Source organism: Vombatus ursinus, unplaced genomic scaffold (genome assembly GCF_900497805.2).
Source record: "Vombatus ursinus unplaced genomic scaffold, bare-nosed wombat genome assembly UNPS02000580.1, whole genome shotgun sequence".
Taxonomy (NCBI): domain Eukaryota; kingdom Metazoa; phylum Chordata; class Mammalia; order Diprotodontia; family Vombatidae; genus Vombatus; species Vombatus ursinus.
Window position 1 is genome coordinate 5,313,863 of NW_020940358.1, and position 23,037 is coordinate 5,336,899.

At 40.9% G+C, this 23,037-nt stretch overlaps 1 protein-coding gene across 1 annotated transcript in view; it reads left to right on the plus strand.

Annotated features, from left to right (window-relative positions):
- The window catches only part of CHRNA4 (cholinergic receptor nicotinic alpha 4 subunit), a 53,796-nt gene extending 39,582 nt beyond the window's left edge, over positions 1-14,214 (plus strand). The window contains exons 5-6 of the mRNA XM_027850076.1: positions 3,594-4,974; positions 14,061-14,214. Coding sequence (XP_027705877.1) covers positions 3,594-4,974; positions 14,061-14,186 — 1,507 coding nt within the window. The 3' untranslated portion in view covers positions 14,187-14,214. The remainder of the gene's footprint in view (positions 1-3,593; positions 4,975-14,060) is intronic.
- The last annotated feature ends 8,823 nt before the right edge of the window (positions 14,215-23,037 follow it).

The following is a 23,037-nucleotide window of genomic DNA, read 5'->3' on the forward strand; positions in this document are numbered from 1 at the left end:
TTGCAAAAAGTCAGACATTTTTCCTTGATCCCTCATTAAAGTTCATTAAAAGAATCTGCCAAAGAAACAATTTTGTTTTAGTTTTGTTTGTTTGTTTGTTTTCATTTGGTGACTGAACAGAATAAAACTCATCTGGCTTTTTGCAAGCAAGAAAAGGAGGTGGTAATAATGGGCCAGAACCAATGGCATACTGGTAAATGTTTAACAACTGGCTCTCTTGGGGGTGTGTGGAAAGAGAGACCTGTATAAATGACAGGCTTTCAAAATTAATCTCACTATTCACATTTTCTCCAATAGTCCTTTAAATCTAAACAATCAATAAAACAATAAATCAAGTCAAATAATGTATTTAGTATTAATAATTAATTTAATCATCAATCATTATATAATATATAATCATATCTATCATATATATAACATCTTCCTATTGTGGGCTTCTATGACTGGTGACTGGCTGTTAAGTGGCAATTGAATTTTATCCTTCCTGGTGCTTCAGTTTTGAAATTAAATTATCCATGAGAGGCAGTCTGGTGTGTTGGATAGAAAGTCGGACTTGGTGTCAGAAGACCTGGGTTCAAATCCTGTTTCTTACTGGCTATATACATACATATATATATATATATATATATTATATATATATAAAATTAATAATTAATATAATGATACATATATATAAATCAAGTCAAATAATCAAGTTCAGATTTTTAGCATTTACTGATTTCTGAGGTATAGATGCTCACAATGCAGATTTAATTCTCAGCTCAGTTTGAGCTGGCTCCAGCGTAACCATTAACCAGATCTCACTGTTGTATATCTTCAGGTATCAGTTGGGCATTGTAGAATGAAGGGAGCTATCTGCACGGCAGGATCAGGCTCCTTCTTGGATGGGTCTCTACTTCTTTGCTTAGTGGGGCTCCTAGGAGGGGGTACATATAATTCATTCTCTATGCTTTACAGTGGCAACTTCAGTAAGGTTGCTTGGGAGGCTAAGGGCAGACGTTAGAAGTGGTTGGAGGCTCCAGTTCCATTAGGCAGAGACTTGTCTAACAGTAGTAGCATCTAATAACTGCTTTGTGTTTCCTTCACTGTCCAGTGAATATAGAGTAGCTGGAGTCAACTTGGCAAGAGGAGCTAAGAGTCTAGAACCTGGATCTGGGATCCTGCTGAGACAATGGCAAGCCCCAGAGCTGAAATTCTTTCTGGTCCCAAGGTTTGGGTTATGGCTGTTTCTGAAAGTATCTAGCAATACCATAGACCAAGATGTCAGTAGAGCCGAGGGCAATGATAACTATAATCAACAGTGAAGTAACCTGGGATGGCAGTTTATTACAGAATAGAGAAAGAGGATAGCGACTAGACCTGTGATTTTACTGGAATAGGGAATTCCTGGGTAAGGAAATTCCTTTTACGAATACAGATTGATACCTTCTCTGCAACTTATTCTCAGAGAGTTGCCTAGACAGAGGCATCAAATTCATAGGCCACAAACAAAACTCTCAAGTGTGGTGGGAAGCATATTAAAATGTAATTGGGGGGGTGGGCAGCTAGGTGGTACAGTAGATAGAGCACCAGCCCTGGAGATAGGAGGACCTGAGTTCAAATTCAGCCTCAGACACTTACTAACTGCATGACTCTTGGCAAGTCACTTAACCCCATTGCTTCTCAAAACCAACAAAAACTATGTAATTGGGAAATGTTATAAAAATTTTTAAAAATACAATAGATAATGTTAATTTGCAGGTTTCTAAGTCAGTATGTGGTCCACAGTGATTCATTTCTATTTGAGTTTGACACCACTGACTTGGATCAGTGATCCACTGGAGAAGAAAATGGCAAACCACTCTAGTATCTTTGCCAAGAAAACCTCATGGACAGAGGTCCATGGGGTCACAAAGAGTTGGACACGCCTGAACAACTTCCACTGACCTAGAACACTGAGAGAGAGTTAATTGACTTGCCCAGGGTCATAAAGCCACCACGTATAGAAGATGGGGCTTGAACACAGGTCTTCTTGGCCTCAAGGCCATCTCTCTATCCACTACAGTGTAAAAAGAGGTGTCAAACATAAAGCCCGTTGGCTGCAAGCTATCAATGCTCTCGTGCTGCCAGAACCAAATTAAAATATAATTGGGAAATATTTAACAAAATAAATAAACATAGATAGCATTACATTTTCAAACTAAGTCCATATGCCACCCGCAGAGACCTTTATGTATGCATGTATGTATGGTGAATTAATGGCCCCGATTTTATTTGAGTCTGACACCACTATGCTACATCATACTCTACCAAACAGCAACATCTTCCCATTGTGGGCCTCTGTGACTGGTGGCTGGCTGTTAAGTGGCAATTGAATTTTATCCTTCCTGGTGCTTCAGTTTTGAAATTGAATTATCCACAAGAAGCAGTCTGGTTGTTGGATAGAATGTTGGGCTTGGAGTCAGAAGACCTGGGTTCAAATCCTGTCTCTTACTGACTGCATGAGTTTGAGCAAGTCACTCAAGCTCTGGAGTTTCAGCTTCCTCATTTGTAATAACACTTACAGCACTTGTGTACTAAGCTCATTGGGTTGATGTAAGGAAAGTGTTTTTTAAACTTTTAAGTCCTACATAAATATGTCATATTATATGTGTATCATATCCAGTACCATGTTATTCACTTCTTAGAGTAACTGGGATATAATCTATTCAGAGAGAAAACTGTAGCCTGGGAAGATAGAGTATTCCACTAGAAAGACGACTGGAGTCACAAAACCTGGGTTCCACTTCCTAGTCATTTCTACAGATTGATTTCATGGCCTTGGGCAAGTAACTTAACCTCCCTTGAGCCTCAGCCTCCCAGCCTGTAAAATCAGGGTAGTGACTGCCTTGCCTCTCTTTTCAGGAAGCTGTGAAGCTCAAATTAGATAAAGTGCTTTGAAAAGCACAAAACTATGTACCACCACCACAACAATGACAGGAATAGTAATTCAGAATCTTCAACTGAAATGGAGTAAACGGTTTTCAAAATAGACCCAGCACATGAAATCAAAATAATCTGAGAACAGGATGAGGTCCATATCATCCTGTCTGCTACAGGACTTGTACCATGAATACTTTCAGTGAGCCTACAGAAGATGAGCTTCTATCCTAATTCTTTTGCTCAACTACAATAAGCAGTTATTTGATCATTCTGTGCAACTGTCCACAGACCATTAAATATGAAAGAATAATAACAGGCTATTGATGTTCCCCAGGACCATTTTTATTTGAACTCCATTGAACAAGGTGAGAAAAACTATTCTTTAATAATAATAAACTGATATTTATGAAATATTTAAGGTTTGAAAAGTGCTATATATACATTATGCCATTTGAGCCTCAAAATTCCATTAGGCAGGTACTGCTGGTATTATTAATTATTATTATTATTATTATTGCAAAGGACTACACTTGTGTAATTATGTTTATATTTTTACTCATGTCCACATGTGTTTTCTCTCTAACCCAAAATTGAGGAAGGAATTACAATGTGACTGGCCAGAGAGTGCTAGTGCTCACTGTGACACCAACAGTCCTAATGCTCTTATTGGCTTCTCATCTTTCCTACCCTAGTGCAGATGGTGATTTTGCCGTGACCCACCTGACCAAAGCCCACCTTTTCTATGATGGGAGGATCAAATGGACGCCCCCTGCGATCTATAAGAGTTCCTGCAGCATTGATGTCACCTTTTTTCCCTTTGACCAGCAAAATTGCACCATGAAGTTTGGTTCCTGGACCTATGACAAAGCAAAGATTGACTTGGTGAGCATGCACAGCCATGTGGACCAGCTAGACTATTGGGAGAGTGGCGAGTGGGTCATCATCAATGCTGTTGGAAACTATAACATTAAGAAGTATGAGTGCTGTGCTGAAATTTACCCAGACATCACCTACTCCTTCATCATCCGCAGGCTCCCCTTGTTTTACACCATCAACCTCATCATCCCCTGCCTTCTTATTTCCTGCTTGACTGTCTTGGTTTTTTACCTGCCGTCAGACTGTGGGGAGAAGATCACATTGTGCATTTCTGTGCTATTATCCTTGACTGTGTTCCTACTTCTCATCACTGAGATCATCCCATCCACATCCCTGGTCATTCCCCTGATTGGGGAGTACCTGCTCTTCACCATGATCTTTGTGACGTTGTCCATCATCATCACTGTCTTTGTGCTCAATGTCCACCATCGCTCACCTCGCACACACACCATGCCTGCTTGGGTTCGAAGGGTGTTCCTGGATATCATCCCTCGCTTGCTCTTCATGAAACGTCCTGGTGTGGTGAAGGACAACTGCAGGAAGCTGGTTGAGTCCATGCACAAACTTGCTGGAGGTCCAAGGTTCTGGCCACAGCCAGAGCCCAATTTTATTACGTCATCTTCCACCAGCCCCCAGAGCCCAGACCGATCTCCCTCGGCTTCGTTCTGTGTCCACCTGGAAGACCCGGTCAAACCCCAGCCTGTCTGCAAGTCTCCCTCAGGTCAGGATGCTGTGCTGCAGCATCGTGAACCTGGGAAGCCTAGTCCCTGCTCTTCACCCATTCCCCAACCTCCTCCAAATAATACGCATCCCTCTGGCTTCTCCAAAGTCAGATCTCTAAGTGTGCAACAAATGTACAGCTCCAGCAAAGTGGAGGAAGGAGGCATCCGCTGCAGGTCAAGGAGCATCCAGTACTGTTCTCTCCAAGAAGACTCTTCCCAGGCAAACAATGGACAGTCTGCCAGCTCCCCAGCCTCTTTGAGGAGCCCCAAAGATGAAATCCAACCCCAGGAGAAGCCCTCCCCATGCAAATGTCAATGCAAAAAGGTCAAGGTTGCACCTGGCTCAGATCCAGTGACCAAACCACGCAGCACCAAAGAACAGCATGCCCTGCCCATGTCACCAGCCTTGAAACTTGCAGTAGAGGGAGTCCAGTACATTGCAGACCATTTGAAGGCCGAAGACACGGATTTTTCGGTAAGTCAGTCAGTCAATCACCCAACAAGGGTTTATTAAGTCCAACCCATAGCAGCTGTCAGAAATCACAGGGCACACTGGGACAGGTCCTTAGATAAATATGATTTGCAGTCTGCTTTTTATTTTCCTCTCCAAAAACAGGGAAGGATAGCACGAATGAGGCAAAAAACAGTGGCTAGTCCCCAAATCATGTACACAAACTTTTGAAATGTATTGAATGATTTGTGTGTCTGTTTGCTGCAGATTTGCTTTCCTTCCCCCTGCCTCCCCATGTCCCGTTAATTTTAAATAAGCCTGATTTTCTTCAGTTCCCATGGTGGGGTGAGGCAAAACATTGCAGAGAGGGAGGGCGGTCCTGAAGAACAGGACTCTTTAGAGTAGGACTTCTGCACTTCTGTTGGGGGTCAGAGGAAAGCCAGGTTAGGATTTAACTTGTGAGGCAGCTAACCCTCACCCCCATTCAACTGAGAACCAATTGCATATACCTGCTCTTCATGTTAATGGATGATATCAACCCCAGAATAATATTCAGAGTGTGAAAGGGGGATGATTGAAGGCCAAAGAATGGGAATGACCTTGGGTCTGTCACATGTTACCTGCGCAACATTGGGCAAGAAAAAAAAGGAAAATTGTCACTCAATTATTCAATCTGGGTTTCCAAATCCCTAAGAAAAATCTTTCCTGGACAGAAAACTTTTTCTAAATCAAAGGAAGGAAGGAAAGAAAGAAACTGGCATTTATAAAGGGCCTACTATGTGCCAGGTACTATTCTCAATACTTTGTAAATATTATCTCATTTGAACCTCACAATAACACTGGAAGGTATGTGCTATTCTGAACTCCATTTTACAGTTGAAGGAACTAAGGCGGACAAAGGTTAAGTGGGGTGCCCAAGGTTATACAATTAGTAAGTATCTGAGATCTGATATTAACTCAGGTCTTCTTGATTCTAACCACTGTACCATTTAACTGTCTCAAAATCAAAGTCTTGTGCTGTGTTGATGAAGGCCACAAAGTGGAAAGAACTTAGAATGGACTTAGGAAAGGGAGTGGAAGCTGACCTTCAGTGCTCCCTCCTATTTATCTTGTATATGGCTTGTTGTTGTTGCTTAGTTGTTTTCAGCTATGTCTAACTCTCCCTGACCCCATTTGGGGTTTTCTTGGTAGAGAGACTAGAATGGTTTGTCATTTCCTTCTCCAGCTCATTTTACAGATGAAGAAACTGAGGCAAACAAGGTGAAGTGATTTGCCCAGGGTCACACAGCTAGTAAGTGTCTGAGGCCAGATTTGAACTCAGGAAGAGGAATCTTCTTGACTCCAGGCCCAGCACTCTATCCACTGCACCACTTAGCTTACTTTGTATATATTTGTTTGCATGTTGCCTCTCCCATTAGATTGTAAACTCCTTGAGGGCAGGGATTGTCTTTTGCCTCTTTTTGTATCTCCAGCACTTAACACAATGCCTGGTACCTAGTAGGCACTTAATCAATGCTGATTGATTAATTGATTGCAGTAATAGAAAGAGCCAAAGTGACTAGAGCTGTGTGAATTTTGAGAGCCATGAAAGATGATAATGATAAAGATGACATGGGGAAAGAAAAGCATCACTTATAAGGTACTTTTAGGTTTATGAAACCCTTTTGTTACAATGATTCTGAGGTAGATAATATAATATTTTCACTCCTATTTTACAGATGGAGAAGTTGGGGTTCTTAGAGGCCAAGGGACTTTCCCAAATTCATATTGCTGCTGAGGCTGAACCAATACTGATATTCTGGTCTTCTGACACTAAGTCCAGCATTCTTTCCATTCAGGCCTTCCTATAGCCCTTGAAGCCAAGGACAAACAGAATTTGATCTGTGAGAATTGTTTGAAGAGCCATCAATGGTGCTGTTCTCAAGAGTAGGACATAGTTGATGATGGAGAAACCAGGGGAAATCAGTTCCTCCCACTAGGTTTTTAAGTTAGGATTCCAAGGATCCTGATGGAACAAATGAAGTTAGGATATTTACAGAGCCAGCTAAGCATGTTACTGGATATACAGATGACCCTGGGTGATCTGCAGCATAATATATGAAATTGTCTCATTAAGGCAAGGTATTTGTCTTCTTATGAAAGTCCTCAAAATAGCCCTATATAGTTGGAGATGGAGGAATATGGAGGAGTTCCTGGAAGGGATTCTTTCCTGAGTAAGTTCACACAGAAGTTGCTGGTAATACTCAGTCTACATAGCTGGTGAGAAACAGCATGGTGTAGTACAGAAGTGTCAAATACTCTGTCCATGGGCTGTATTTGTCCCCCAACACTCCTGAGTATACCCTGAACCCAATTAAAATACAACTGGGAAATATTTAACAAAATAAAAAATAATGCAATAAAACATAGATAATATTACACTTAAAAACTAAGGCAATATGCAGCCCATGAGGATCCTTATGCATGGTTCAGCATTTCTATTTGAGGCAAACACAACTGGTATAGTGGATAGAGAGATGGCCTTAAAGCCAGCAAGACATAAGTTCTCTCCTTAGTATACTAGGTGTATACTCTAAGATAGATAAGCAGCTGCTGACCTATAATGATATCAGAATTTCCCTCAACAAGGAATTCCATATACTAATGAAATCAAAGATCCAAGCCCTATCCCTTGACAGCTGGAAGTGGTAAATGGAACTGGAGGAGAGGGAGCAGGCATTCCAAGTAGCAGCAGGAATTAATCAATGACAAACATTTATTAAGCACTTGTTATGGGCCAGGTAGTCAGGCACTGTGCTGCATTCTGGGAATGCATAGAAAGGCAGAAACATAGCCTCTGCCCTCCAAGAGCTCACATTTTAATTGAGGAGAAAACATGCAAACAATTATGTATACACAAGATATATAGAATGTAAATGGATCAGTGGGCAGAAGACAGGAAAGGATGCCTCCTTAAGTTGAGATTTGAACTGAAACTTGATGGAAACAAGGGAAGACAGGAGGCAGAGATGAAGGGAGAGAGCATTTCTGACCAGCCAGTAAAGAGTCATGGAGTCAGAAGATGGAATGGCTTGTTCAAGGAACAGTAAGCAAGTAAGGCACTATCTCTGGAGCAAAGAGTACATGGAAGGGAGTAAAGTGTTTAAGATTGGAAAGGTAAGGAAGGAAGAGGTTGTATAAAGACTTTAAAAGTCAAATGAAGGATTTTATATTTAATTCTGGAGGTAACAAGGAACTATTGAATTGACATGGTCAAACCCGCACTTGAGGAAGAATCATTTTGGCAGCTGAATGAGAGATGAACTAGAGTGGAAGAAACATGGTAGGGAGATGAGTCAGCAGGCTACTGCAGTAGTTTAGGCATGAGATGATGGTTTGTGGCAGTATCAAAGAGAAGTGGGTGTATATAGAGATGTTGTGAATGTAGAAATGCTAAGAACTGGCAACAGATTGAATATGTAAAGTGATTTTGAGAGAGGAGTTGAGGATAACACTGATGTTGCACACCTAAGAGGATGGTGATACTCTTAACCAGAGGTTAATCCAAATTGGATTCAGTCAAAAGGCCACACTTAAGGATCTAGAAAGGCTCACCTCTGTTCTTGACAGTAACAGGAAGGTTTAGAAGAGTAGGGGGGGCAGCTAGGTGGCATAGTGGATAGAGCATTGGCCCTGGATTCAGGAGGTCCTGAGTTCAAATCTGACCTCAGACACCTAACACTTACTAGCTGTGTAACCCTGGGCAAGTCACTTAACCCCATTGCCTAGCAAAAAAAAAAAAAAGAGTAGAGGGCTTTGTGGTAGAAAATATAGTAAATTCTGTTTTTGATATGTTGAGTTTGAGATGAATAGTTCAAGATGTCCAAAAGAGGGGTTAGTGATACAAGACTAGAGCTTAGGAGAGAGATTAGGGTTGGTTACATAGCTCCGGGCACTTTCTTCGAAGAGATAATTGAACCCAAGGGAGCTGGTTGGATCACCAGAGGAGATATATAGTATGGAGTGAAAAGAGAAAAGGGCCCAGACAGCATCTACGGGGACATCCAGAGTTGATGATGTGACTTAAGTGAAGAACCAGCAAAGAAGACTGAGAAGGAATTGGGATTAGGGTTAGAGAAGACATGGTCAGACAGGTATGAGGAAAACTAAGAGAAATCAGTGTCATAAAATTTCAGAGTATAGAGAGGAAAGTTACTGACTATGTCAAAGGCCACTGAGTGATCAAGAAGGATGAAGATTGAGAAAAGACCATTATTTGACAATTACGAGATCATTGGTGACTTCAAAGAGAGAAGTTTCAGTCAAAGCACAAGGTCAGAAGCCAGATTGCAAAGGATTTAGAATCAAGTGACAGTAAAAGAAATACTCACACCAAAGATAGACTGCTTTCCCCAAGGGTTTAGCTTCGAAGGAGAAGAGAGATATAGGATGATAACCAGTTAAGATGAATGGATCAAGTGAGGGTTTTTTTTAAGGATGGGGGAAACATGGAAGTGTTTGTTGACATTAGGGAAGGAACTAGTAGATGGTGAGAGATTGAAGGTTAAGTTGGGATGATGAGAGGAAACAATCTACTGGAGAAGATGAGAAGGGAAAGGATTAAGGATGCATGTAAGAAAGGTTTGACTTGGCAAAGAGAAGATCCACCTTTTCACATGAGAAGGGGGTGAAGGAAAAGATCTTGGGAAGTGTATGAGTGATATGAGATGAGAGGACTCTCATTGAATGGCCTCAGGTTTTTTTTTTTTAGTATGAATTGAGGTCCCCACTTTAGACAATGGGAGGAGGGTGCTATGGTAGGTTTGAGGAGGGATGAAAAGCTTTGGCAGAGCTGTAAGTAGGAGAGAGAAGCTATTAGGAAGATACAAAAAGATTGCCTTGCTGTAGTGAGAATCCAATTAAGATTGTTAACATAGACAGGTAGTTGACCCTATCACCTCAGTTTCTTGACTTCCTGTAATTCCATTCAGGGCACCTGAATAGGAGAGAAGGCTGTAGATGGTAGGAATGATGAAAGGGAGTTTGGTAAGGGGTTTGTCATGCATGGAAAACTAGCAGACAGTATAATGATGTGTTAGATTGTATAATTCAGATGATAAGGGCCTTGTAGTTCAGTAAAGTAGAGGGATTAATGAAGGCTGAAACAGACAAAAAAGGCTTCCTGGATTAGGTGGGAATTATGCTAGGCCTTAAAGGATGGGTAGGATTAGAATAGGTGGAGGGAGGGATATGGGAAGCACATTTTGGGTAGGATAGATCAATATGTCCAAAGGCAGGGACAGAGGAACAAGGAGGACATTTCCAGAGGATAATGAGACCAGCTTGATTTAAGTAGAGGTTGCACATTGGGAAGGAGTAAGAACTGAGGGAAGATGGTTGAGGCAGTGCAGTCTGAAGAGGGTTTTGAATGCCAAGCTGAAGAATTACAGTAGGTATACTGGGAGCTTTTATCCACCATTAGCTGCAAATTGATCCTAAAACAACCCTTTACGTGAAGGATGGGAAAATGAACAATTAAACCCTAGGAAAATCAGATCGATCCAACCACAGGATAATGAAGTACAGAATAATGGGGAGGGAAGACTCAGGAACAAATCTTGCCTTGAGGACTCCTAGAATGGGTCTCATGTCAGTAAGTGTCAAGGGTGGAAGCCCAAAGATGCTTTATGCAGTCAGTGGGAAAGATTTCCCTGTGAGTTCTTAAAACAGAAGAAAGATTTCCTATCTCATGGCATAACACATATCTGAGAAAATGTACCCCTTGGGGGATAACACATTCCTTTAGTAGTTTAATCAAAATGTTAATGAAAACAAGGGATAAATGTGGCATTTATCAGTACATAAAGTACTGTCAGAACAAGTGCTCTGGAATGAGATTGGAAACAAATAAACACAAAACACACACACACACACACACACAAAGACAAACATATTTTTTTCTCCTTTGGCTCGCTGTGTCACTGCCATCCAAACAACTCTTTATCTCCAGATCCCTTTCACAGGGCTAAGGTGACCTGCTTTTCATCTTTGATGAGTTACAAGTCCCTGGGGAGTACAGCAGACTTCACACAGATCAACATTCAGGGATGGGGCGCAGGAACACTTTGGTCGGCTCCCGTGTTTCATCTTCAGGAGAGAAATGGGGTGTCGGGAGGACAAAAGGAAAAGGCAATTAGAAGAAAATTGGAAAATAATACCCTGGGGAACCAGGCTTTTCTGGCTTTCCCTGGGACTAGAAGGATTATAAACAGCATCTTTACTAATAAATTACCTTGTTGCTTCTCTGGCCCTGATTAAATGAACACATTTGTTTCGATCTGGTTTAGCACCCTTGGGACTCCAGCTATTACATAAGAAAGTGGAGCAGAAAAGCCCATTGGACAACTGTTTGATACCTACAAAGCCCCCAAACTGAAGCTCAGTTCTACTTCTCTCTCTTTTTCCATCAATTTTAAAGGGGCTCTATGTAGACCATGAAATATTTTTATGGGAGCAGGGACTAAACATTGGAATGAGATATTTTGAAAGTAGCTATACAGTCTCTGGATTTGTAAACACACAGATAGGGATAGGTGATAACTTATTCATTTGTAGATTAGCTGCCCCCCTGAAATGGGTCCTGCTTTAATTTGGAGAATCAAGTGTGACCATCTAAAAGCCAATTGAACTGTCAACACTCTTTGAAGGAGAAAAGCTAGTGATGGAAGAGGAAAGTTACCAAGAAGAGATAGCAAAACAGTAAAACTCAAAAAGGTGCTTGTAAGACATTCAGTGTCTTTTCTCCTCTTAATAGGGGCTTATTTACTCTCTTTAGGTCAAGTCAGAGCTAATAGAACTGATAGTTTCGAATAGCCCTTGAAAAGTAGGTTCCCATATACAAGATAGAGAGACATAGACACATTCGCCCTCAGAATCTATAAAAGAATATCAACAAACTTGTAACCCATTCATACAAACATTCACTCATCGTTACACAGGGTTTTAGACACAGATTAACAAGATCCTGTTAGCTTTCTATAAGATCTCATGAAGTGTTAGTAACACTTCATCATAAATGGGACATTGCTGTCCTACGGACCTATACCTGTTATAGCCAAATCCTAAAATAACAGTTTTGGAGTTCAAAGGACAAGAAAATCTTTCCGTATCTTGTCATAGGCAGAACAATAGCCTATTCTCTCCTTAGCCTAGGGGCAGAGAGACTATGGGACTTTAAATGGTGAGGTGAACGCCAGAGTGAAAACTTTTTGACACACGATTCAGAGCAACATCACTTCTGTGGTTCATTATTATCTTTCCCCCATCTCCAGAAATGCCTTCAGGTTGTCTCATGCGCTAGCTCTGCATGGCATCTCAAGAATTAATCATGGTTGGGGCAGCTAGGTGGCGCAATGGATAGAGAACTGGCTCTGAAGTCAGGAGTACCTGAGTTCAAATCCAGCCTCAGACCGAACACTTGACACTTACTAGCTGTGTGACCCTGGGCAAGTCACTTAACCCCAGTTGCCTAAAAAAAAAGAATTAACCATGGTCACTTGAAACCCAGATTAGGAAGCAGCTAGGTGGCACAGTAGATAGAGCATTGGGCCTAGAGTCATGAAGACCTGAGTTTGAATATGGCCTCAGATACTACCTGTGTGACCCTGAGCATGTCACTTAACCTCTGTCTGCCTCAGTTTCCCCAACTGTAAAATGTAGATCATAAAGGTACCTACCTCTTATGGTTGTTGTGAGGATCAAATGAGATAATATTTATAAAACACTTAGCACAATATCTGGCACATAGAAGACATTCAATAAATTCATGTTCCCTCCTTCCCTTCCAGATGTTTCCTCAGTCAGCACAAGATGCAAACAAGAGAGAATTGGTTGAGGAATTTGAACTCATCACATCTTCCCCCTTGTCCCCCAGTCCTTTACACCTCTCTGTTAACCAGAAATCTCTCTGCCTGTTCTTATCACAGTGAATTTGAATCAAAGAGTGGGTGCCCCTCGATGGTGCAGTGGAAAGTAGTGGGATTGAACTGGAAGTCAGGAGACTTGGTTTCCAGTCTCAATTCTTCCAGGAACTAACTGTGCAACCTTGAACCTGTCATAATCAAAGATTTGAACCTGGAAGAGAACTTAAAGGTCATCTAATTCAATCCCTTATTTTACAGATGAGGAGACTGAGGTCCACTGATACTGTGATTTCGCAGAGATCACCCAAAAGAGCCCTTTTTTGTATTTAGATTTCCTCATCTGTAAAATGAAGGGATTGGGTGAGGTGTTCTTTTAGGTTCTTTTCTGCTCTAATGGCCTATGAAAAAATCGCCAAACTTTTTCAGGGAGACCCTTTAGCTAACTGCACAGAAAGTCAAGCATGGAAGCTGATGACATATGTCCTAGATACTTCCTCAGTCAAGGCCATATAAGGCTTAACTAAGCAATTGATCAGTACATTGCACAGCTGTGGAGCTCAAGGAATGTGTGTCTATATCTGTGCATGTATAATATATATACATGTGTCTTCATAGGAGTTCCAAGGTTCTAGGGATTCCTGTAGCCTAACAAACTGAACATATTCATAATTGGCTCACTTTCATAGACTTTATTTAAGGATACACACAGAGTGAAATTAATTGTTTCAAGATGATCCTGAGCAGTCATGGCTATTCTGCTTAGTTCCTCTGGCTCTGAAATGCCCTAAATCCTAGAGAGTTCCCAGGGCTTCCATGAGAGAAGAGAAAATTCCCCTTTAAGGTAATGATGGGGGTGTTTGTAACTTAAATGGAGACTCTAGACCAAGCTTTATATACAAAAGGGTTTTGAATCAAGCTCTACCCCACAGTATTTCTCCACTCTTTGTTCAAGTACTGGGCATGTTCCCAGGATTCAGTGATATGTGCACAAGCTATCCTGACTCCCAGTCTGCACATTTCCCTACAATAATGGGTTTGTGGTTATCTAGAGTTAACATGAGTCAAGAATATCTATTCCTTCTTATATATCCCTTTTATCTCTCATTAAGTCCTAAAATTACTTCTCTCTGCACAAGCAGAATATTACAGAAAATGCCTCTGAATGTTGGAGGGAATGGTTAGTAACTCACTGTTTTGTTCCATTTCCAGGTGAAAGAAGACTGGAAATACGTTGCCATGGTCATAGACAGGATCTTTCTGTGGATGTTTGTCATTGTCTGCTTGCTGGGGACTGTGGGACTCTTCCTCCCACCTTGGCTGGCTGGAATGATCTAATAGAATGAGAAAACATTTAAAATATACATGGAATTTTCATCTACCTGGAGGGAGACAGTGAGATGGAAACTATTTCTATGAATAATTCATTACATATCTGCGCATGACTCATTGCTGAGAGCTCTGGGAATCTTCAGAGATCACATCATCTCCCAAGTTATCCCCATTTTCCGTATCTATTTTGAAATAGTTTTGGAAATAGTCAGTCATTAGCCTACTTATCTGGAGGAGAAGATTTTGGTTTATACTGGTTGCATTTATACCTCCAACCATTATACCTCCTTGGCTAGTGAAACAGCATGTGGGAGAGTGGATGTTTTATCTTTATTTGCAAGAATATTTTAAGGGGACAAAATCTTATTAAAGATCATCTTCAGCATGATGGTCATCATCAGTATCCCAATACAAGAATAGATGTTATTGCAACCTGTGGGTAAAGACATGACCCTTAAATAGAACAGAAATATTATGGCATTCAATACCTGATATTGAAGCTCTATGTACATTGAAGGCCCCATTGGGGAATGGTGACAGGATGATTTGGTTGGATGTCTTTATCTAAGTCATTCTGTCAGTAAATAAACTCTCTACTTGTCTTTGGGATGTGGTACGGGGCCAACTGTGAACTGAAGGAGAGGAGGAAAGTATCAGCATGAGTGGGGACTATTCACTGGCATAGACTAAACTAGTGTGTTCAGCTTCTGATAGGATGTGGCTGAAGTGAGTCAGGTGTCCAGGGCCCAATAAATCCTTGTCCATCCTTAAGCCTGTAAGGGACTCCATGGACCTACCTATCTGATGAAAAGGAGACTGTTGAGTAAACCACAACTCTATCTGAAAAAAAGTGTTAGAGGTTCCACCTGCATTTAGCTTAAACCTGGTCCTTGTTGGCTCTAGGAGGTCTGGAAAAGTGACATAGACCCTACATCTAAACTATCAAACTAGGAGGCCCCCATCTCTCCATCACATCTCGACCTAGCCCAGAGCTTCTGATGTCTGTTTCTTCTATGTCCTGCAGGGATCCAGCCTCCTTGGAGTTCAGCTCCAGTGCTGTGTACGGTATTCCATACATGCAAATAGAATCTATGATTTCCTCAGTGTAAGGAATTCTTCTACCAACACAGATGGCAACCTGTATATGATAAGTCCTAAGGAGTTGCCTAAAGCACATAGATGTTAAACGACTTGCCCAGGCTTACAAAGCTTATTAAGTGTCAAAGGAATGATTTGAACCCAGGTTTACTCCAAATTCTACATTCTACCTGCTAGTCCATGCCATATACAGTAGGCTCTTAATAAATGTTTATTGAAAGAATGGTTTTCCCAAGTTACGGATCCTTCAGGATGGGTGATGTTCTGTCCTCTAATGAATAATAAATTAAATATTGCTTTGCATTTATAGAAACTAGTGAGGATACGGCATCATTAGAAGACAAAAGCTAACCCAATAAGGGAAAGATCTGAAGCAGAGATTTCACACTTCATCAAGAAGAAATATCAGCTATTTATAATGACACATCCCCTGGGACTGTCTTTCATATTACCATTTGAGTCTAGTCAACACCATTGGTATAGCTCTTCTTGGGTGCTCAGCAAAGTCTGCAAAATGTCCATTTTCTGAATAAGTTAACCAAAAGTCAAATGCTTGAGATACTTCAGGAATTAAAGTTTTGTAGACCTGTCATCACTTAGGAAAAGAATTCTCCGGCATTCATGGAAAAAGTCTAAATTAGTCTATTGAAAGGTGGGTAGAGACCTTGGTCTTAGCTCCATATAAACCAGTTTCTTTGCTGTAATTACCAGGGTACAAAAACTGTCATGAGAACAGCAAGAAGCTTATGGTTGCCAGTCATACTGGCAATCTCTGTTGTCTGAGGGATTAGTATCAGGGCTAATCCTAACCTGCCCACTATGCAAATTTACATCACAAAATGTCAGAGTTGGAAGATTTTGACCCAGAGCAGAATGAGAATCATCTCTACAACACACCTGACAATTAGTCATTCAGCATTTGCTTAAAAACCTCCAAACAGAGGAAACCCACTAGGAAACCCTTTGGTAGTCCATTCCACTTTTAGATAGCTGGATAGCTTTAATTGGGAGGAAGGGCTTTTTTCTTACATTAAAGCCTAAATTTGTCATTTCAAAAGACATACCTATTTCTTGTAGTACTGCCCTCTAAGGCCATGAAGAATAAGTCTCATCCCTCTTTCATGTGATAGACTTCAAATATTTGATAACGGCTGTCATGTCCCCCTTTAGTCTTCTCTTTTCTGGGCTAAACATCCTATTTTCTATATCTGATTCTCACATGGAATGAACTTCAGACCTTTCACTCTTCTGGTTGTCTTCCTCCAGTGCTCCTCAGCTCGTTAATATCCCTTCTAAAATGTGGTGACCAGAACAGAGCACAATATGCTGGGTATCACTTGACCAGGGCAGAGGAATTCTTGCCTCCCTAGTCCAGCACAGTATACCTCTTTTAATGTAGCTTTAGATTGAAATATCTTTCTAGACTGACATGCCTCAAAGCAGGCAAAAAACTCATATAACTTAATAGGCTACTACCCAGAATTTTATAGCTATGCAGCAGTTCATGTGAAAAAGATGTGGATTTTTTGATCAATGAAAGCTCCATATGAGCCATAATGTGGCATGGAAGTCAATAATGTTAAAGTGATCTCTTTGTGATCATTTTTCAGTCATTTTCTGACTCTTTATGACCCCTTTTGGGGTTTTCTTGACAAAAATACTGAAGTGATTTGCCATTTCCTTCTCCAGTTCATTTTACAGATGAGAAACTGAGGCAAAGAGGGTTAAATGATTTGCCCAGGGTCACACAGCTTGTAAGTGTTTGAGGCCAGGAAGATAAGTCTTCCTGACTCTGGGCCTGGAACCCTATCCACTGTGCCACCTAGCTAAATGTGATCTCTAAGCTTCATTAAAAGGCAGCTAAATGGCACAATATATAGAGTTCTGGGGCCTGGAGTCAAGAAGACTCATCTTACTGAGTTCAAATCTGGCCTCAAACAGTTACTAGCTGTGTGAGCCTGGGCAAGTTACTTAAATCTGTTTGCCTCAGTTTCCTCATCTGTAAAATAAGCTGGAGAAGGAAATGACAAACCATTCCATCATCTTTGTCAAGAAAATCCAAACTGTGGTCACAAAGAGTCAGACACAAATGAAAATAACTGTACAACAACAACAAACTTCATTAATAGAAGTATACAATATAAAAGGAAGAAAGTGATGATGTATCCCTGTTGTCCTCTGCTCTAGCCAGACCATATCTTGAATTCTGTGCTCAGTGTTGGGTACCATGAAAGCACACTAATAAGTTGGAGTCTGTCCAAAGTAAAGAATCCTGGTTGATTGGGAAACTGGAAAGTATGCCACATGGGAGAAATAGTGGAAGGAGCTTGTGGTATTCATAGTTAGTAAGTAAACATTTATTAGGCACCTACTATGTGCCAGGCACTGTTCTAAGGGCTGGGGATACTAAGAAAGGCAAAAGAGAGTCTTTGCCCTGGAGAAGCTCACAATCTGATCTTGTCCTGGAGAAGAAAAGTTAGAGAGAAGAGAGAGAAAGAGAGAGAGAGAGAGAGAGAATTTTAGGGGTGTGTGTGTGTGTGTGTGTGTGTGTGTGTGTGTGTGTGTGTGTGTGTAAAATCAAAGCTGGTTTCAAATATTTAAAGACTTGTCATAAGAAACAGGGATTAGAATTATCTTGTGTGGTTCCAGAGAACAGAACTAGGAGTAATAGGGTTTAAGTTACAGAGAAACAGATTTCAGTTCAATACAAAGTTTACTAATAAGTGGAATGGGCTGCCTCCAGAGGTAGTAAGTTCTCCATCACTGGAGGTCTTCAAACAGAGGCTAGATGACCTACCCCTTACAGGGTGCCAAAGAAAAGATTCTTGTTCAATTATGAGTTATACTAAATAACCTCTGAGGCTCCTCCCAACTCTGAGATTTTGTGTGTATCTTATCTATAGCAATAAGAGCAGATTGAGAGACAGGAAAGAAATGGAGATCAGGATAGATTAAAGTTAACCAAATAAACATTTATTAAGCAGATAGTATATTCAAGGACCTATTTGCAGTCAATACTGAGGATAAAAAGAAGAAAAATCGCACTACACAGTTCCTGTCTTCAAGGAGCCTACACTGTAATAGAAGGTATAAGACATATACATCAGTAAATAAGTTACGAGGCAGAATGTGATAGAGAGAGATAAGCAGACAGAGAAAGACAGAAAAAGAAACAGAGTGAGCGAACGAGACAGAGAGAGAAAGTATAGGGCAAAACACAAAAGTGTCCAAAGGGAGAGAACCCTTTGGACAAAGGGTTCAACTCCAAGGATAATCAAGACTGAGAAAAAGTCATTGGATTTAGTAATTAGGACACTGCAGGTGATCTTGGAGAGACTGATTTTAGTAGGGTGGTGAGTGTGGAAGGGGAAGCTAGGGGGTACACTGGGTAGAATGTCAGACCTGGAGTCAGGAAGACTCACCTTTCTTGAGCTCAAATCTGGCCCCAGGCAATTCCTAGCTGTGTGACCCGGGGCAAGTCATTTAACCCTGTTTGCCTCAGTTTCTCATCTGTAAAATGAGCTGGAGAATGAAATGGCAAACTATTCCAATATCTTTGCCAAGAAAACCCCAAATGGGGACATGAAGTGTTGGACATGACTGAAAAATGACAACAAGAGTGTGGAAGACATACTGGAAGGGTTTGGAGGATCATGTAATGTTTAATTTTTTATAATTCCTGGTTCCCTTTCATTTCCAGAGATCCTAGTGCCATGGGGAAAAGGAATATATTACTGAGAAGAAACAATATAGGGACTGGGTGGGAAACAGTTGAAAGAGATCATGACTTCACGGTGACCCAACTTCCTAAAGACTTTCATACAAATCTTCCTTGTAACAGGAAGCAAGTAATAACTATTCTTAAAGAGAATGAAATAAAGCATCTCCAGTTTCCCTGTGTCTTGTCCTTCTTCTTGGGGTGGGGAACCTGTGGCCTTGAGGTTTGGATTCAGTCAAAGGGCCACACTTGAGGGCCACATGTGGTTTTGAGGCCACAGGTTCTCCACCCTTGGAGAAATTGAGGCTGGAACCACGTAGGAAAAAGCGGGGGAAATCCAAAGGCCTTCCTACATCTGGATGCCAGTCCTCAAATGCTTAATGTGAAAATTTATCCATACTGATTCCAGGGATGGCTGGCCTATTTTTTCTTACCTTATGAATCTCAAGAACCAAGAGGGACATGCTAAGGATATGAATGAATGGAGCATACCCAAACACTCTCAACAGCCCCTATTCCTGGCAGTTTCAGGAGCACAAAAATCATCCTTACTGTATATCCCTGAGGATAAAAAGAAGAAATGACCTGACAGAGTCCCATCATTAGAGCCCCCAAGGCATTAGAACAAGAGGGCAAGAGAATTATCTTGAGGTCACTGTTTAAATGCCCAGATATTGCCTTGCAAGAAGTATTCACCATTACCATTTGAGCTGATCAGATTAGCTAATGTTCACCTTGGGAGGGGATGAACTATCTAGTGGTAGGATGAGAGAACACAGTGGGAATACCTGTGGCATAGGAGTGAATGGGTAAGGTAGTTGGGCTAAGAGGTAGTGGTGGTGTCACAAAAGGAAGGATATATGGAATATTTGTTGACTTTGGACAAAGGGTTCAACTCCATGGAATTCCCACATTCAGTCACACATAAAACAGACAGAAAGGAATCCCAATCAACACTATCATGATCATTTCATTATTATCATCATCATGAATTACTGAGTACCTTTTGTAGGTGTGGCCCTGTGGGTGAATCTCTCTTAAAGTAAACCAGATACAAGAGAACTCAGATTCATAAATGAAGAAGTAATGCCAGGGTTAGGGGAAGGGCACATTCTTGGATTTTTACATCAATAATTCTTAACCTGTAGTCCATGTCCTACCAAAGGGTTCCGTGGAAAGGTTTCAGTGACTGTGAAGTTAATTAGGAAAATATTACATGTGCATTTTCACTAACCTCTGACTGAAATCTAATACTTCTTTCAACTGTGAATATTGGCATCAAAATCTCATTTTAAAAAGAGATTCATAGGCTTCACCAGACTGCCAAAGGAGTTAATGAAACAAAAACAAAATGAATAACTCTGCTGTAAATAATGAATTCCCCACGTGCATTTAAAATAGGATTTGATGTGCTAAAATTCCATCTACACTCCCGTTTTCAGGATCATATCTAGCTGTTCTTTGCGGACCACTTTTTCTCAGCATTTTAGGAAAGTGAGAAGAATCACTGACCACAAGAACCAAGTCAAACTGGATGATAAGACATACTGGTGTATTAGGGAGAAGTGGTGTGGGAGTGAGTGACTGGGATCCACTGCACAGAGCCCAGAGGCACTTATGCAACCAAGGAATGAGAGAAGATAAGAGCTTAGATTTCAGAGACTTAAGCCCCACAATCCTGTTTACATAATGCCATCCAACTTGCCAGATATATGCAGTAGCTGAGAGTCTCCTGAAGAGACCCCTGTACTCTATTGAGGTTGCTCCTTTGGGAATCAGAAAAAAAGGTTTTGGACTGCCTTTGTGTTCTCCTGGCTGGCACCTCCTGCTCACCCATCCATTGTCCTGATTGCACTGGAAGCTGGGAGAAGGGGCAAGGGAGTGTCTAGTGTTCCTCATTTGATTGAGTTTTCTCCTGTTCCAGGACCATTGAAATCTCATCCTATGTTTGATATCTAGTGTGTTCTTTGTAATAATAATTTTGTTTCACAGGTTAATTGCTTCCAAGAATGGGAGAAAAATGAAATTATTTCTCCACCCTCTCCCTTGCCTTGGCTTCATTTACAAGGGAAATCTTGAAAGATAGCCTTGGCATCGTGCTGTCATCCTCCATTAGGAGCTGGCTTGGAGTTAGGGCTGCTAAGCCCTGGATAGTCACTGCTTACCTTAGTTTTGCCTTCCATCCTACAAGGTCAGATTTCTCTCTTTCTCTCACAGACCCAGAGCAAGATCTTCTTGAATGGAAGGGGATCAGTGTGTTATCATGTAGGAAGAACTTCAACAAACTAGAGACTTGCTGAGAGGGAGGGGACTGTGATGGTGATAAGACTATAGATCATTCACTAAGAGTGGAAATGACTAGAAATGTTTATCCTGAAGAAGAGAAGATTTTCTACAGGACAGGAAAGCTTTCTCCAAGTACTTGGATAGTTGTCATTTGGAAGAGAGAGTAGATACATTTTGCTTAATCCTGGATGGAAGAACTAAAAGCAAAGGGTAGAAGCTGCAGAGAGGCAAAATATCTAAAAGTAGAATGACCTGTCTTAGGAAATAGTGAGTTCCCCATTACTGGAGGCCTTCAAGTAGAGTCTGTCAGTCAATAAACATTTATTAAATACCTACTATGTGTACTCTGAAAAGCTCTGGGGATGTAAATACAAAAGAATAGGACAATCCTTGCCCTCAAAAGAGTTTAAAATCTAATGGGGGGGGGCAATACTCAAAAGGAAACTGAAAAGGAAGGGGACAGGTGCCCATGTAAGGGGTATGATGAAGAAATCCAAAGGAATGTAGTCTGTAGCCAGGAAGAAAATGAAGAGATGGCTGGCCTAGGCCCCTTCTTAAATGGAGGCTTTGGAAGGAGCTTCTTTGCTCTGTCCTCCAGTCAAAGAGACAGAGGGTACTGAGGGTGTTGATGAAGTCTGAGTACCAAAGCTGATGCAATTTGGCAGGATGATGAAGTTTAGTGATGAAGATGAGGTGGGAAGGTGAGGTGACAGCGTGATGAAGAAATCTAAAGAATGGCAGCTTGGGGCAGCTAGGTGGTGCAGTGGATAGCTCTCCAACCTTGGAGTCAGGAGGACCTGAGTTCAAATCCAGTCTCAGACACATGACACTTACTAGCTGTGTGACCCTGGGCAAGTCACTTAACCCCGATTGCCTCACCAAAAAGCAAAAAAAAAAAAAAGAAAGAAAGAAAGAATGGCAGCTTATAGCCAGGTGGGAAGTGAGTGGAGACTGGATAGTCACTTGGTAGAGATTCAATTCAATTCATTTTCACAAATAAATATCTGCAAAGTACTATGCTAGGTTCTGGCAATGCAAAGGAAAAAACAATCTCTGCTTTCAAGGAACTTAATTCTACTTGTGTACAAATGTGAACAAAAATAAACCTGATACAAGGTAATTAGAGGAGAGAGCAAACATTCATACCTGGGAGCTTTATAGAAGACCCATGTTCAGGAGACTTTTGAGCCTTGAACAAAGACAGAGATAATGAGAGTCAGAGCTGGGGAAATTCCTGTTCAGTGTGACCAGCCTTAGCTTAGACTAGATGACCCTTCCAGTTCTGATACTTGTGTAATTCTGAAGGATAGATACTCCCTTAGAATTGAGTTTGAATTCTAGAAAAAAAAACAATTAAGAATTTAAAACTCTGATCAGCACCATGACAAACTATGAATCTAAAAGAATGAAGATGAAACACCCCATTAATCTTCTGACAGAGATGAAGAACTAAAAATGCAGAAAGAGATATAGATTTTTGGATGTGGCTAATTTGGGAATTTGTTTTGCTGGACTATGCAGCTATGTACTGAGGGCTTTGTTTTTCAGAAGATTTTTTTTAACTTGCACAATTGGGGAGAGGTAGTAGAAGGGACACATTTATACAATAATTCTTTTTACTTGAAAAATAAGAGAAAAAAATAAAATAGAGTTAGAAAAGGATTCATATTCTTCTTGGAAATCAGTGGAATTAACTTTGTCCAATAAGTGCCTGTAAGAAAGCAGGTGAAGGAAGACTTGTAACAATTTTTCATT